Source organism: Engystomops pustulosus, chromosome 6, assembly GCF_040894005.1.
Source record: "Engystomops pustulosus chromosome 6, aEngPut4.maternal, whole genome shotgun sequence".
Taxonomy (NCBI): Eukaryota; Metazoa; Chordata; class Amphibia; order Anura; family Leptodactylidae; genus Engystomops; species Engystomops pustulosus.
Genome location: NC_092416.1, coordinates 143569266 through 143582422, shown reverse-complemented (window position 1 = coordinate 143582422; position 13157 = coordinate 143569266). Strand labels below are relative to the sequence as shown.

Below are 13157 nucleotides of genomic sequence, written 5' to 3'. Positions count from 1 at the left end.
TTATGTGATGATAGCTGACAGGCTAGTCATCATAAAGATCCTGTATGTACATTATGCAATATTCTGTGGATTTACTTGTGGGAATCTCAATGTATTCACAGCTAAATTACCGAATGAAAGAACACAAGACATTGTGGGAACTGTGGGCAACCTAAATTTGACTCAGCTTCAGGGCAGATACAGGAAGAGTATAGTCTCCACCCACTTCACAGCTGCTGAGGAACATTTTTGACATGTAGCTTCAGAACAGAAAATTCTATAACTATGGAAATAAAAGGGGATGATCACAATATGGGCACCGTTCCAATTGTTTTAAAAGGGGGAATCACATTTGGAAAAAATCATAACATTGAATTAACCAAAACCAAGCTGCAGAAAGACACTGTTGTGGTGCTTATTAGTCCAAACAGCATAGTAAGCCTAAACCCATATTCACACTACAGTGTTCCATAAAAACACAAAGATAAAGACACAATCAACACCTCCTCGGCCGTCTCCCGCTTTATGACTTGCTGTTGTATATTTCCATGGTGACAGGTTCTCTGTAACTAGCAGAGATATTCCAGTCTGGAGGTGACAGTCCATCGTTTATGTACCATATTCACAGTGAAAGTGACTTAGAACATGAGCAGAAAGTATTCTTTGTTTTTGAACTTTTAATGATGGAGACAATGCAGTGTATGCAAATAAAATGAAAGCGACAGGTTCTTACTGACAGGTCCTACTTAGAAAATCTATCTTTCATGTTGAAAAGTGTTACATTGTGTCATGCGAATGCAGTCCAGGACTTTATTAGAAACAGCTTCAGCCTCCACTTGCCATGGCACTGATAGAGGGTTAACATCTGGGACCATTTAGTGAAACCTTTTCCATTACAGACCTTGGTTTCCACTGTTTTAGATAAACATGTCAAAAACCCATTTTATGAAGACTTGAAAAAAAAAGAAAAGAAAAAGTGCAGTTATTTTGCTGTGGATGCCTGGAAAACATGATATGCCGAGGCTAATGTTACTATAATTGTCGATATAACTATACTAAACACTTTACATGAGTGTACAGGGAACAGTGAGGTCCAGTTATGTTATTTTTGGTTCATTGTGAAAAGGAATCAGTATCATACTTGTAATCAGCCTGGGCTTGAGACCTCCGACGCTGATCGTTGCTCCCATACTTTGTGTTTTTATTGTTCCTTTGGGGTGGTAAAAAATTTTGTTGGCAGAGCCCTAATAGAAAATTTCATAATTATTCTCCCAGCTCGACGTGGAGTTTCATTGCTGCATAAAGTTGGACACAAGGAAGCAATGTCCATTGTAGATTGTATACAAGGCCCAGGATTAATTCTGTACACTAAAAAATTGTTTCACATTGAAATTGCTATATCACTGGATGTTGATTCATTCCAGTATCTACAATATCCGGTTATCATTATGATTGCTCATAAATAAGTGAATTATGAAGAGAATGGGCCAGTGTAAACACATGTCTGTAGTGGAGATTGCTTTCTTGCTTCGCCAAGTGCCTAAATGTGAGCTGTCTGTTCTTGTTTTGACCTGTGTCCGAGAACATTGGCAACAGAAAGTAATAAGAAAGTTTGGATTGTATTCACATAGTATAAGAGAAAGAGGATATAACGGATTGTCTAGTGTCAGCAAATGAATGTTATTGTTTGCACAATTTTCCAATATACTTTCTGTATATTCTTCTATTTTCAGACCAGGTCTGGAAAACATAAATTAGCCTACAGGCTGGTCCAAATGAGCAACAATGTCATTTTCTTTTAAAACTATTTTTATTCAAAAGGCCTGTTTTCTGAATAAAACTTGTAAACATGCAAGAACCACATACTTGTGTATTGGAAAGAACATGGAAAATGCTTTTCTTCATAGATCCTACTAGGAACTTAGGCTCTGTTCACATCTGTGTTGCAGTTCTATTTACAATGGAAGGCAAAATACTTTGGAAAATATGTTCCGCAGATGCAGACAGGATTGAGCAGACTCCATTGACCTAAAGTTCATTTGCAGTAGAATTATTTTTGACAGCTTGACATGTGGCGCATGTTGTGCAATTCTTGCTGTCAAAAGTGATAGAAACCTTGATGGAATATGTGTGAACTTAGCTTAGATAGTGACATTTTGTAATCTCTTCTAAACCTGATGGCGGCCGGCCTTTACTACTTGCCTTTACGCCTCAATAGGAGATTCAAGCTCTTAATTACTTCCTTCTACCACACAACTGTACTGCTTTATTCATCTTAAAATTCCAGAAATCCATGCTTATGCCACTCGGGAGTTAAAAGGGTTGTTCCCATTTCAGCAAATAAATATTATTGTTTGTATTTATTTGCTGAAGTGCGACAATCTCTTTAAGGAGCCAAAAAAAACATTGGGCATAAAACATGCCCTATCTTTTTTTTTTTTACAACATGGTACGGCATGATACACATGTGTGCTTACTCTGCTGTGTCATCCTATGGAGACCGTTCGTACAGCTATTATACAGCCGCCGTATATGGTAGTGTGCAAGGGGCCTTAAACTGTGTCAGATTTATCGGTGTCTAATACTGAATAATAAATCCATCTAATTTTAACACTGTCCACTTTTGCAGCCCCTATTTGTTGACTTAGTCAAAGACAGAAAATGCATATAGTTTTTGATACAACTTAGGCCATTCCTACTTTCACATAAAACTGTCAAGCTACATCTTACATATAAGTCATGAAATTGGCCACAACTGCTGTCAATAAACACAAGGTAGTAGTGGCTGCATGGAGAGGGCTCTGTAATAGAGATAGTATATCCACAATATACCGCAATAAAGTTATATTGCAGTATATTGTATGAGTGATCAGACCCCCTAGTGCAGTGGTGGCGAACCTATGGCACGGGTTCCAGAGGTGGCACTCAAAGCCTTTTCTGTTGGCACTCAGGCCATCGCCCCGAACAGGACCAAATCCATTGAATCTTCCTGCAGTCCCAGGCAACTTAAGCGATTCTCAGTGCTATTATAAAGCGACATTTCATTGGCTGTTTGGAACTGCGGGAAAAGCGAGAAGGGGTTAACGGAAGTGCATTATCTTTGCCGGTCATCCTGCTGGACCCCCATTCTTCCTGTACAGAGAGACCCCGGAGAGAAGCTACAATGATAGTCTGAAATTGCCCTCCTTCTTTCCACTGTATTGGTGGGCTCAGGGGGCCGATGTGGAAAAACAGGTAGGAATAAGTTATTGCTTAAAATGCCATGTTGGCACTTCACGTTGAATTGGAGGAGTTTGATCATAGTTTGGGCACTCGGTCTACAAAAGGTTCGCCATCACTGCCCTAGTTTTTCAGTACCATAGGGTGCCTGAAATAATAAATATATATAATGAAAAAAACGGCAGCACTCCATTCAAGTGCAGAAAACGGTGTTTATGCTCATATATATATGTATATATTATACAAACATATTGGAAACAATATAAACATTTAAATCGCCCCCTTACCCTAGAACACACATAAAAATAAATAACAAGTAAAAACATAAACATTTAGGCATCCCCTTGTTCCAAAACGCCAGCTTGTCCAGCAAAAAAAATCTCACCTTACACAGCTACGTACATCGCAGTATGAAAATGTTATTGGCATCTGAATATGGCAAAATCTCTGAGATCGCAACAACCCAATATATAAAGAGGTGGTGTCTTTTGGATCGCAAAGGAAAAGATGTAAAAACAAATCCCATAGGATTATAACGCAACTGTGTTTTGATAATTCAACCACATTTGGAATACCTGTACACTCAGCAAAAGAGAAAATGGTACCAAAGGAAAGCACAGTTTATCACGTTTGTCTCTGTAAATGGAAAAATAAAAATGATATGGCTTGTGGAAAGAGGGGAGTAAAAAATGGAAATGCAAAAATCAAAAGGATGCAGTAAGAAAATGGTTTATTATTTCCTTACACGTGAGATTCGGTCAGCACATGTGCAGCATTGGGTATGATGGATTGGGTTTATGAGATATATTTTAGTAGACTTCTCTGTAGAAATAAAAGAATTCAGGAACAATATAATCAGTCTTCTGCCATACAGAACACAAGCTAGGCCTCCCTTTTCTTCATTTAGGTTCAAAGGTTCTATTCACTGCTCCTACTTCATATCTACAGCAAATATCCTTTAATAACACCTCTGTGATATAGTATGTGAAAATCATTATTGTTAGAAAAGTGCAGCATGTACATGCCCAATGCATTGACAGAGCCCTGGCTTCAGTAGTAAATACATAGTACTTCTAGATGAACAATATAAACTTATTTTGTATTATTTTACCCGCATGAATCCTGAAAACAAGCACAGATGTCAGGTATCATGTCAGTCTTAAATGTATAGTGAGACTATAGTGTAGTATATAGTAAAGTTCTCCACACATGACTGCTTTTAAGCAGAATAATACACATCTTTTTATTACAGATTGTCCATAACAAGACTGCTCACACGCCATCTGGTGGTCTGAGGATGAAATGACAGCAGGTGATAGCTGGGAATTAATAGATCCGAGCATTACCTTGGCACTGAAAGGTAAACTAGCAAAGGGGGAGAGTAAACAATGTGTTAGCAGCTCATTAGTAGACAGGCAGGGAGCAGGAGACAGGCTGACTGTCCATAATCCTTTGGACAAACTGAGAGAGTGCTATGGGCTTAACTGTTTCGTTGCATCCGATTTGGCCAGAGCTTATTACACAGGTGTAAAAAGCAATTGAGGAAACAATAGCTTGCCATAGGTGTACAGATAATTTATCATCTCATTCTGAACAATAATCTGTGTGTCTCTTTCGCAAAACGTTAGCAAAATACTTAGTAGGTGTGCAACATATTTCTTTCTTTCTCTTATTTGACAGATGTTATCTGCCTTAGGTTGGTGAAGCAGATCCATTGTATTCTCTTGGCATTCATGGCACCTGTGAGGAGACACCATTGCCGTACATGTAATCTGGAGCCGCTGTATAATGTTTGTAGTGTGGATTTGGCTTTCAATAAAAATAGGTATAATTAGAGTTAGACTATAGTTCAGGTCTGCAGATGGGGCAATAAACAAACTGGAGAACCGTGGTTAGAGGCCACTTTATTAAAATGGATTTCCAATTTGCAGATATCAACTGGGAGGGTGGTACAAGTGGACATACCCCACACTTTGAGATAGCAGTAAAGGGCAAAAATAATGGGTGCAAACCCTTGTGTAGTACGTTCCAGTGCAAGATGGAGAGACTCTCACCTGTCACCAAGTTTAGTGGGGGAGATTTATCAACCTGTCTGCACCAAAATACTGGAGTAATTTGCACATGAAATGCTGTACACCACATTTATTAAGGGTTTTCCAAACAATAAAAAATGATCTTTTCTTTATTCAATCTTCTTAAAATACGTCCAGACAATTACACAACTGGAGTAGTCTGAAGATTACTCTACTCCCCTTGTGTAATTCTCTCCCTGTGTTGTCTGGATGTATTTTAAGAAAATTGAATAAAGAAAAGATAATTTTTTATTGTGGTGAGTGCCAACTTTTTTTTTCTCTCGAATGGACATTACAAAGGACTTTAGCTGTAATAAAAAAAAAGTGAGAGCACCTCCGCTATATTTAGTCACAACCTTGAATGCATAGAAACCCCTCTCTGATACATAGCTCCTACAAGAAAAGACCACTGATAGTGTCCCTTACTACTCCACTTGATCACAGTTTTCTGACTTGTCTGAAAAAATATTGAGGTCTTGAGGAAAGTTGACGTGGCCCAGCCCAGAAGCCAGAAAATTCAGTCTGAGCACCAGAACCAACTAATAGCACTAGACCAACTAATAGCTGTTTTAAAGTAGGACTCCACTGTTCCTCCAGGTACACCATCCAGCATGATTTATCTGGTGCAGAATAAGACTGTGGAGTGTTACACCGCACTGGTCTATTCACCAACACTTTATAAAATCTTCCCCAATGGGCTTTGAAGGATACTGGCTGCCATATGATTTTTAAAGTAAAGTGTTTCGGCCTAGGACACTGACATTTGTTGCCTTATGAAGCTCTTTGTCCAAGGCTAAAATGTGCTGCATTTATACAATAAAGGTCAGAGGGGGCATTTATCCTAAGGCTGGCGGCACACGTGGCCTTTTGGACCGTTTTTAATATTCCGTTAAAAACTGCATGCGTTTTTGACCGGTTTTGCCAATTATCTTAATTAAAACGGGTCAAAAACGCATGCGTTTTTAAACGGACTGCTTAAAAACGACCCAAAAACGGGTTCAAAACGCCACATGTGCCGCCGGCCGTAGGCTGAACATTTTTTGTTTCAGTCTGAATGGGGCACAACACTAAGAAACTCTGATGGAACGGGGAAGTGGAAAAGTCAGAAAGTTTGTTGCAAATATACATATGCTCCAAAGAATTTGCAAATGTCAGGGTGCAGGCACGAGTGGCGTTGGTATTGTGCCGAAGGCTAAATGCATCGGGGTCGCAACCTGGGCAAAGCACAGAGCCAGATGGGAGAGGGAATGAGCACTTCAAGCCTTGCCACAAACCTTCCTGAATATAGCACATTCCCTATATCCTGCGGCTTGGCCCCTCGGCCAAATTACGGTTGATTAGGAAATTAAGTCAGTAATATGGATAACTGTATTTTCCATTGAAAACAATGGGGCCATGTGCTAGCCATGAAAAAATGTTGCGGTATGAGTAGCAAATGGCCAGGAAAAAACATTTGTGTGCATGTAGCCCAAGATAAATGGTTTTTTTTTACATCTGTAATCACTGTCACTGGGTCAAGAGGTTCAGATTTCTAATTTGGCAACGGACACTTCTGGACTCTTCTGACTTATCATATTAAGGTTGTGGTCACAGGTTCTGAAATGCAACCAGAACAGGGAGGGGCTTGCGCGGTAAGTCAGTCATGAAGGGGTTAAAGACATTTATACTTTGTCTACTGGACTGCTGATACCCCAGGTGATCATAAGACTAAGACCCCTCCGACACAAACATTTATGGTGGCCGTAAGCCAGCCGTACGAACGGCAGCAAGCACACGGACATCATAGAAGTGCATTGTGCACAGTACGGCGAGCACACATGGCTGTCACCATACAGTGCCGGAAAAAAGATAGAGCTCTCCCTTTCTATTTTGATGACCGTATACATAGCATATGTTTGTGTTTAAAAGGCCGTAGTCTGAGTTGTAGTTTGTTGAGGATCTCCTCTCATGTTATTTATGAACTCGCATTTTATCATGGAGTCTCCATTTTTATCAAACAGCAACTCTTTCTTACACTATTGAAAACACATGAGATGAAGGCCACACATAGTTTTATACCAACTCTATAATAGTGTCCTGTAAATCTAAAGATAGAGAAGTGGGATAAATCAGTGATGACACACAAGTAGTAACACTCCATAAGCTGCTTGACTAGTGAACTTTATCTTCTGTCCTGGAACCTGTGTCGTAGCAATGTAATGAGGTGGATTTATCAGTGTCTAGGAAGTCTTCGTGGTTAAGTTATCCCTTTATACTTATGTTTTGGGAAATGTACTTTATTAAAAGGCCACTCTTTAGTGGACTGTTCACCCAAACTCTTCAAGTTATGGTAGATAAGTTGTAATTGCTTCTTGTTAAAACCTTTGGCTGTGACCTACTATATCAGGTGCGTCAATAATTGGCCAAAAAGTTGATGCTGGTGTGAACGCCGTTAATGGCTGAGTGTTTACAAACACCTATAAGAGCACATTTGACCCCCACCAGGTCTACTGTTCAGCGCTTATCTTCTACACACACCACCCAGCAGGACCTCGTCTCCAGGAGGGTCTGACGAGATGGAGTGCACAATTAATGATCCCATCACTAATTACCTGCGATGCCAGGAGGGGAGGTAGGGGGGGTCTGCATACATACAAGCACTGCTTCCTGTGCTGCTTCTCCACAAGACATACTTTTCATAGGTCCCATTTTTCAAGGCATTTAATACAATTTTATGAAGACCGGGCTGTAAGCAATGTAATCAATGTGCTACAGGATTCAGTAATGAAAATGGGATCAGTAGCTCAGCAATTCATTAGACAGAGCTGAGATTTCTCACGTACAAGCGGCAGGTTCACAAAACTGAACTATTACTTTTGCTTTGTGTGATGCTTCGTGAATGGATTAGGTTAAGGCTACATGTAAAGAGCAATAGAAAAAGTATCCAAGGAGTAAATAACAAAACTACAGAGCAGCTGTATTCCTCATATGTCCACATTTTCAAAGTTATATTTTAATACAGCAAAATTAATTTCTCATCTATTTCTTATTAACATATCGTTAAACACTGTACAGAATGGCATTGGTCTAACATGTAAGATTTTTCAGGAGAGATTCTAATGGACACATATATCAGTGTTGTATGAAATGTATGCATTATGGGATTTGCTGGTAAGTCACAGAACATATTCCAATAGGATGTTGCCCTTTGGTTGGACTAGAACTGTAGACTCCAGAGTTAGGCCTCTTGCACATGTGCTTTTTAGGGACCTGGAGAAGTTGCAAACTTGGGCAGGAATAGGACCTGTTCTGTTTTTCTTCTCGGACAGGCCGCTCATACACAGGATTTTGGAAACATGTGTATGAGCCCATAAAGGAACACATAAACATAGGCTAGCCGCAAATGCAGAGTATGGCATAAAAATGACGCACAAAATGTTTATGTGCAACGAGCCTAAGATGGCAACCAAGAGGCCATCAGAATTTTGTCAGTTTACTTTAATCAGCGGCTATGTAAGAGACACACAAGGATGACGGCTCACATTATTCTGCCCACCTACAATGGGTCACTGGCCGTACTATATTGTGCTAATGCCTATTTTTACTACAATTATTCTGTGTCCTGAGTGGGGGTTTTGTCCACGTGCTACACAGTTACAGCATGTGATTGGTTACCCATACCCCATTATTTATGTATAAAATGAATTGCGTCTGAAAAATCCTTCTGTGTTGACAGATGTTTTTCAGATGTTTTTTGCATTAATGTGGCATTGAAAAAAGTTTTAGGAAAAGTTCACTCATCTCTTTATACCCCTTCCCCTCTGTTCATTTGGTCCCAGCTGACAGCTGTTTGGGGCAGGTCACTGCTGCAGCCCAATCACAGGTCACTCTGGTAATCTGGGCACAAATGGCACATGACAAGTGGTGATGGTGATGCCAAGGTCACCACTAAGGGCATTTCCAATGAAAATGGAATGAAAATCTCAGCTTGTAGATGGACTATAAATAGTGTTAATGGAAAACACATATGGCATTGAGGAGGCGTCCACACGTTCAGTTTTTCAGATGCAGTTTTTGGAGGCAAAAGCAGGTGTGGATGATAATGGGCTGAGGAAAATATATGAAAGGTGCTGCTCCTCCTCCTACTCTTACTCCTTTCCTGGTTTTGGCATCAAAAACTGCATCTGAAAAACCGAATGTGTGGTAGCACCCTCGAAGAGGCAACGACAAACCCCTATGCAGAAAGAAAGAAGTTAAAAAGGAATGTGATGCTGGGCATCTATAAACCCAAAAACTTGAGCTCCAAGTCTTGACATGAGTTGAACCTGAGCACAAATAGAAAAGGAAACCATTTTGCATGAGAAAGGAAAAGTATACAGATTAAAGATATATAGAAGTAATGGGTTAAAGCTGACAAACTACACATAATATAATCACCATGTACACAGTCATGTGCCAGTAGTTAGGAAAAGAGCCTGTGCTAACGCTTATTCAAACAACACAATATAACATCCAATAAAAGCTTATATATACAACACAAATGGCCCTATAATAATATAATAAAAATACTGTGAAGACAAGAAGCTCCTAATAGTACACAAGCTGCCAGTTCTATTATAAACATGGTTTTATCACATATAATTCACCTAAAAATTTGATGTATATATTATACCATAAAACATCATTGCTAAAGGGGTTTTCCAAGCTACTAAGCTAATGAGGATATATATCCATGGGTAAGTTTCCTAATAGTTAATTGATGGGGGTGCGACACCCAGCAAGGCTGTTATACATCAGAAATTGAAGAACACTTATCTATTTGTCATGTCCTGGCTGTCCGGCTGCACTTCAGGTTCATGGTCAAACATTGCTGAGCGTAGAACAGCTGATCGGTGGGGGTGCAGGGTCAACCACTGATCACCTATCCTATAGGTGAATCATTTGTTGTATAAGAGCCTGGTAAACCCTTTAAATCCTTCATAAATATTGTAATGTATCTCCTCCAATTTGTGTGGGGTTATAGAGATCTGGCACAAACCATCAACCTTCCAAATGCCTATCACTATATTACAAGGCTGCAAACATCACTATTATACCTTTATGCCTTATTTTTTAAATCCCTTTATTATAAGGTATTGTTGGCACTCTTGTAGCTCCCAAGTCTGTTTTGTCAACTTTTACCTGTACATGGCTAAATAATGATGCATTTGGGATGTAATGGCACATAGATGCATCAGTGCAGGTGGCAATAGAGAAAGCTCCTGAATTAATCTGTACTCAGCAATAATCATGGTTGGCTTCAAATCATAATAATAACACCATTATATTCCTCAATAGAAACTGTGTTTCTGCTCACAAGAGCTTACAATCCATGAACCCTATAATAGAGTGAGTTCATCAGATGGAAGGTGGATTCACCATAGCTTCTTATCCAGCAGTGCACACTGTTATTAGTCAGCATATAATGGCTTGAGGGTTGTTAGAGGATATACAATCTTTATAATAATACTTTCTAGTGGTTTCATATATATACGTAAGTTTAACAACTTTAAACCTCACTAGAAAATATTCTTGGCACTTTTATATCTTGTCCAATGTCCCTTGTCCTATATATGGATACTACATCCAATTCCCGTTAGTAAGGGTGTGAGTGACACTAATGAATCCCCTGCAGGTTGCTATGTAATTGGGTTTGTTTCTCTGTATGGTGGGAGATTGTTCTAGGGTCTGGAAGAGGGGGGCGGTGATTAGGTTAAGCTGATAAATACTGATTGCCCCATTAGGTAAGCAAACAGATAGCAGGGTGTAGAGATGGTGGGGGAGGACCCCACACTAAGTATATATATGGCAGGTCACTGTCAGCTGTGTGTCCCATCATTCAATATCACCATGAAGCTGCTGGTGTCTCTTCTCCTCTCTCTCCTTCCTTACACACATGGATACATTTGGGCCTGGATGTTGTCGATGCCCTATAACAATCCAGAAGATGCAGCTGGACTTGCAAGAAGCCCCCCAACTAAGGGGTCTATGGTAAGTATTACCTTGCTCCAATTCTTCTCAATAACTTGGTTCTGCTATAAACATTGTTGGATTTTACATTGATGTTTAGAACTGAGTTTGTATTGTATCAGTTTCTTCTGAAACATTGTTGTGCATATTGTCACATATAGCTATAATGTATATGAATGTATTGTTGCAAACATTTGTGCATCAAATGAATGTTACAGTTTTGCATTCAGTTTCCTGATGCCTTTGCTAGGGGCACAAAGTATTTCTCCTTGTCTGGAATTTCTGATTTGACCTAATCAGTACATGTTAATGCAATCATCTTTTGTAAGGTACAATGTCTGCCTTATCAGTGCATCTTAATGTAGCTGACTATTGTAAGGTGCTAAAAATATTTTTCATAACAGGAAGTGAGTGCTATGTTATGGGCACTAAACCCTCCTGCAGAACACTTTAAAGCAGTAACAAGCCCCAGAGAATTTTAGTCACACTAAACATTGTTAAAGTGTAATAGACATGCAAGTAAAGGCGTTGGTGTTTAAAAGGTCTTGAAATAAGACTTTAACATATATGAAAATATACCTAAAATTGCTCCTTATTTCCTAGGTAACATGTGATCATGACCGCAGTTGTGGACGTGGCCTGTTTTGTGACCGTCACTTTGGTCTTTGTGTGGCACTTCGTCATGAAGGTCAATACTGCCGAAAGGATTCTCAGTGCGTTCGAGGTCTGGGTTGTATGTTCGGCCGTTGTCAACAAATTGTACCAGGGGGCCATGAAGGTAAGATCACTACTGTCCAGGTCACAGAATAACATTAGTGATAACAAATCAATGCTAAAAAATTGATGGCGTTACACGAGAAATAATTCATGAACCTTTACTGTTATCATCAGGTTCCAGATGCCGACAAGACAAGGATTGCTCTCCCTCTATGTGCTGTGCCAGACACCATGGAGAGATGATCTGCAAGCGCAAACTACCTGCTGGGGGCAGTTGTTATGTGCCAGAGGGGGGGTTGGCATTTAGCATCAATCAGCTGTGTCCCTGTGAAGAAGGACTGGTGTGCAGCTCCACACACCCATCTCGAGAGTGAGTATCTTTCTCTTCAGGAAACCATACAATATGCTTTCCATATGTTTTCTTGAATCAATACATATATGTATGTGTGGATAGATAGATAGATAGATGGATGTAATAATATAACTTGGATGAACACTACTATTATAAAATTCATAGCTGTCCCTGACCAAACAGCTAGGAGTTAGCAGAGTCTCTGATCATAACCTATTTGCTTCCTTCTTTCCCTTAATGTATTTAAGCCCCAGCGTATTTTCATTTAATATGTAGATGATCATATCTTAGTGCATTGTTGTGTGCACAGTTTTATTTAGAAATAAACTCCAACAGGAATAATGTTGGCACAGGAATATTTGTAACCTGCTATACTCACACCACCTCTTGTGTTTATTTCCGCAGGAAGGAATTTGTTTACAGTCCCAGCTCAGACTGGAAATGCGTGGCTCCCTCCCCATGATGCCCCTGCTGTATGACTCCCCAAGACTCTGTAAATATCCTGTACATACAAATTATATAAATAAAGAGCTTTATTGTTTGACTCTGGCGTGCCATTCTTATTTAAAAACCAAAGACCAGCTGGTTATTAGCAGGTGAAAGCTTCCATGTAGCGGGCAACCTGACATAGATCAGGGGCAGCCTTTTTGTTTGTGGTCTTGGATTTCTTTATCTAGCAGGTGCAGGTATCACCTTCTAGGATTGCATTAAATAGATTCTATAGCTTAATGGTATAACATACATAAAATACACATTCCTAATATCTTATTGTGTGTGTTTAATTGATATGGCTATCTGTATGGTCCAGGTTAAAGAAAAACTAATGCCAC

At 39.6% G+C, this 13157-nt stretch overlaps 1 protein-coding gene across 11 annotated transcripts in view; it reads left to right on the top strand.

The window, feature by feature from the left end:
- The window catches only part of LOC140064538 (uncharacterized), an 83038-nt gene extending 70184 nt beyond the window's left edge, over nucleotides 1-12854 (top strand). For 6 of the 11 annotated variants that reach the window (XM_072111548.1, XM_072111546.1, XM_072111547.1 and 3 more), the window contains 5 exons: nucleotides 4451-4558; nucleotides 4879-4988; nucleotides 11862-12036; nucleotides 12150-12345; nucleotides 12733-12854. In XM_072111548.1, coding sequence (XP_071967649.1) covers nucleotides 4501-4558; nucleotides 4879-4988; nucleotides 11862-12036; nucleotides 12150-12345; nucleotides 12733-12790 — 597 coding nt within the window. In that variant the 5' untranslated portion in view covers nucleotides 4451-4500 and the 3' untranslated portion in view covers nucleotides 12791-12854. Of the gene's footprint in view, nucleotides 1-4450; nucleotides 4559-4878; nucleotides 4989-5013; nucleotides 11280-11861; nucleotides 12037-12149; nucleotides 12346-12732 lie in introns of those variants that run through there. The other 5 variants (XR_011847771.1, XR_011847769.1, XM_072111549.1 and 2 more) reach the window with 4 other exon arrangements.
- Nucleotides 12855-13157: the final 303 nt, after the last annotated feature.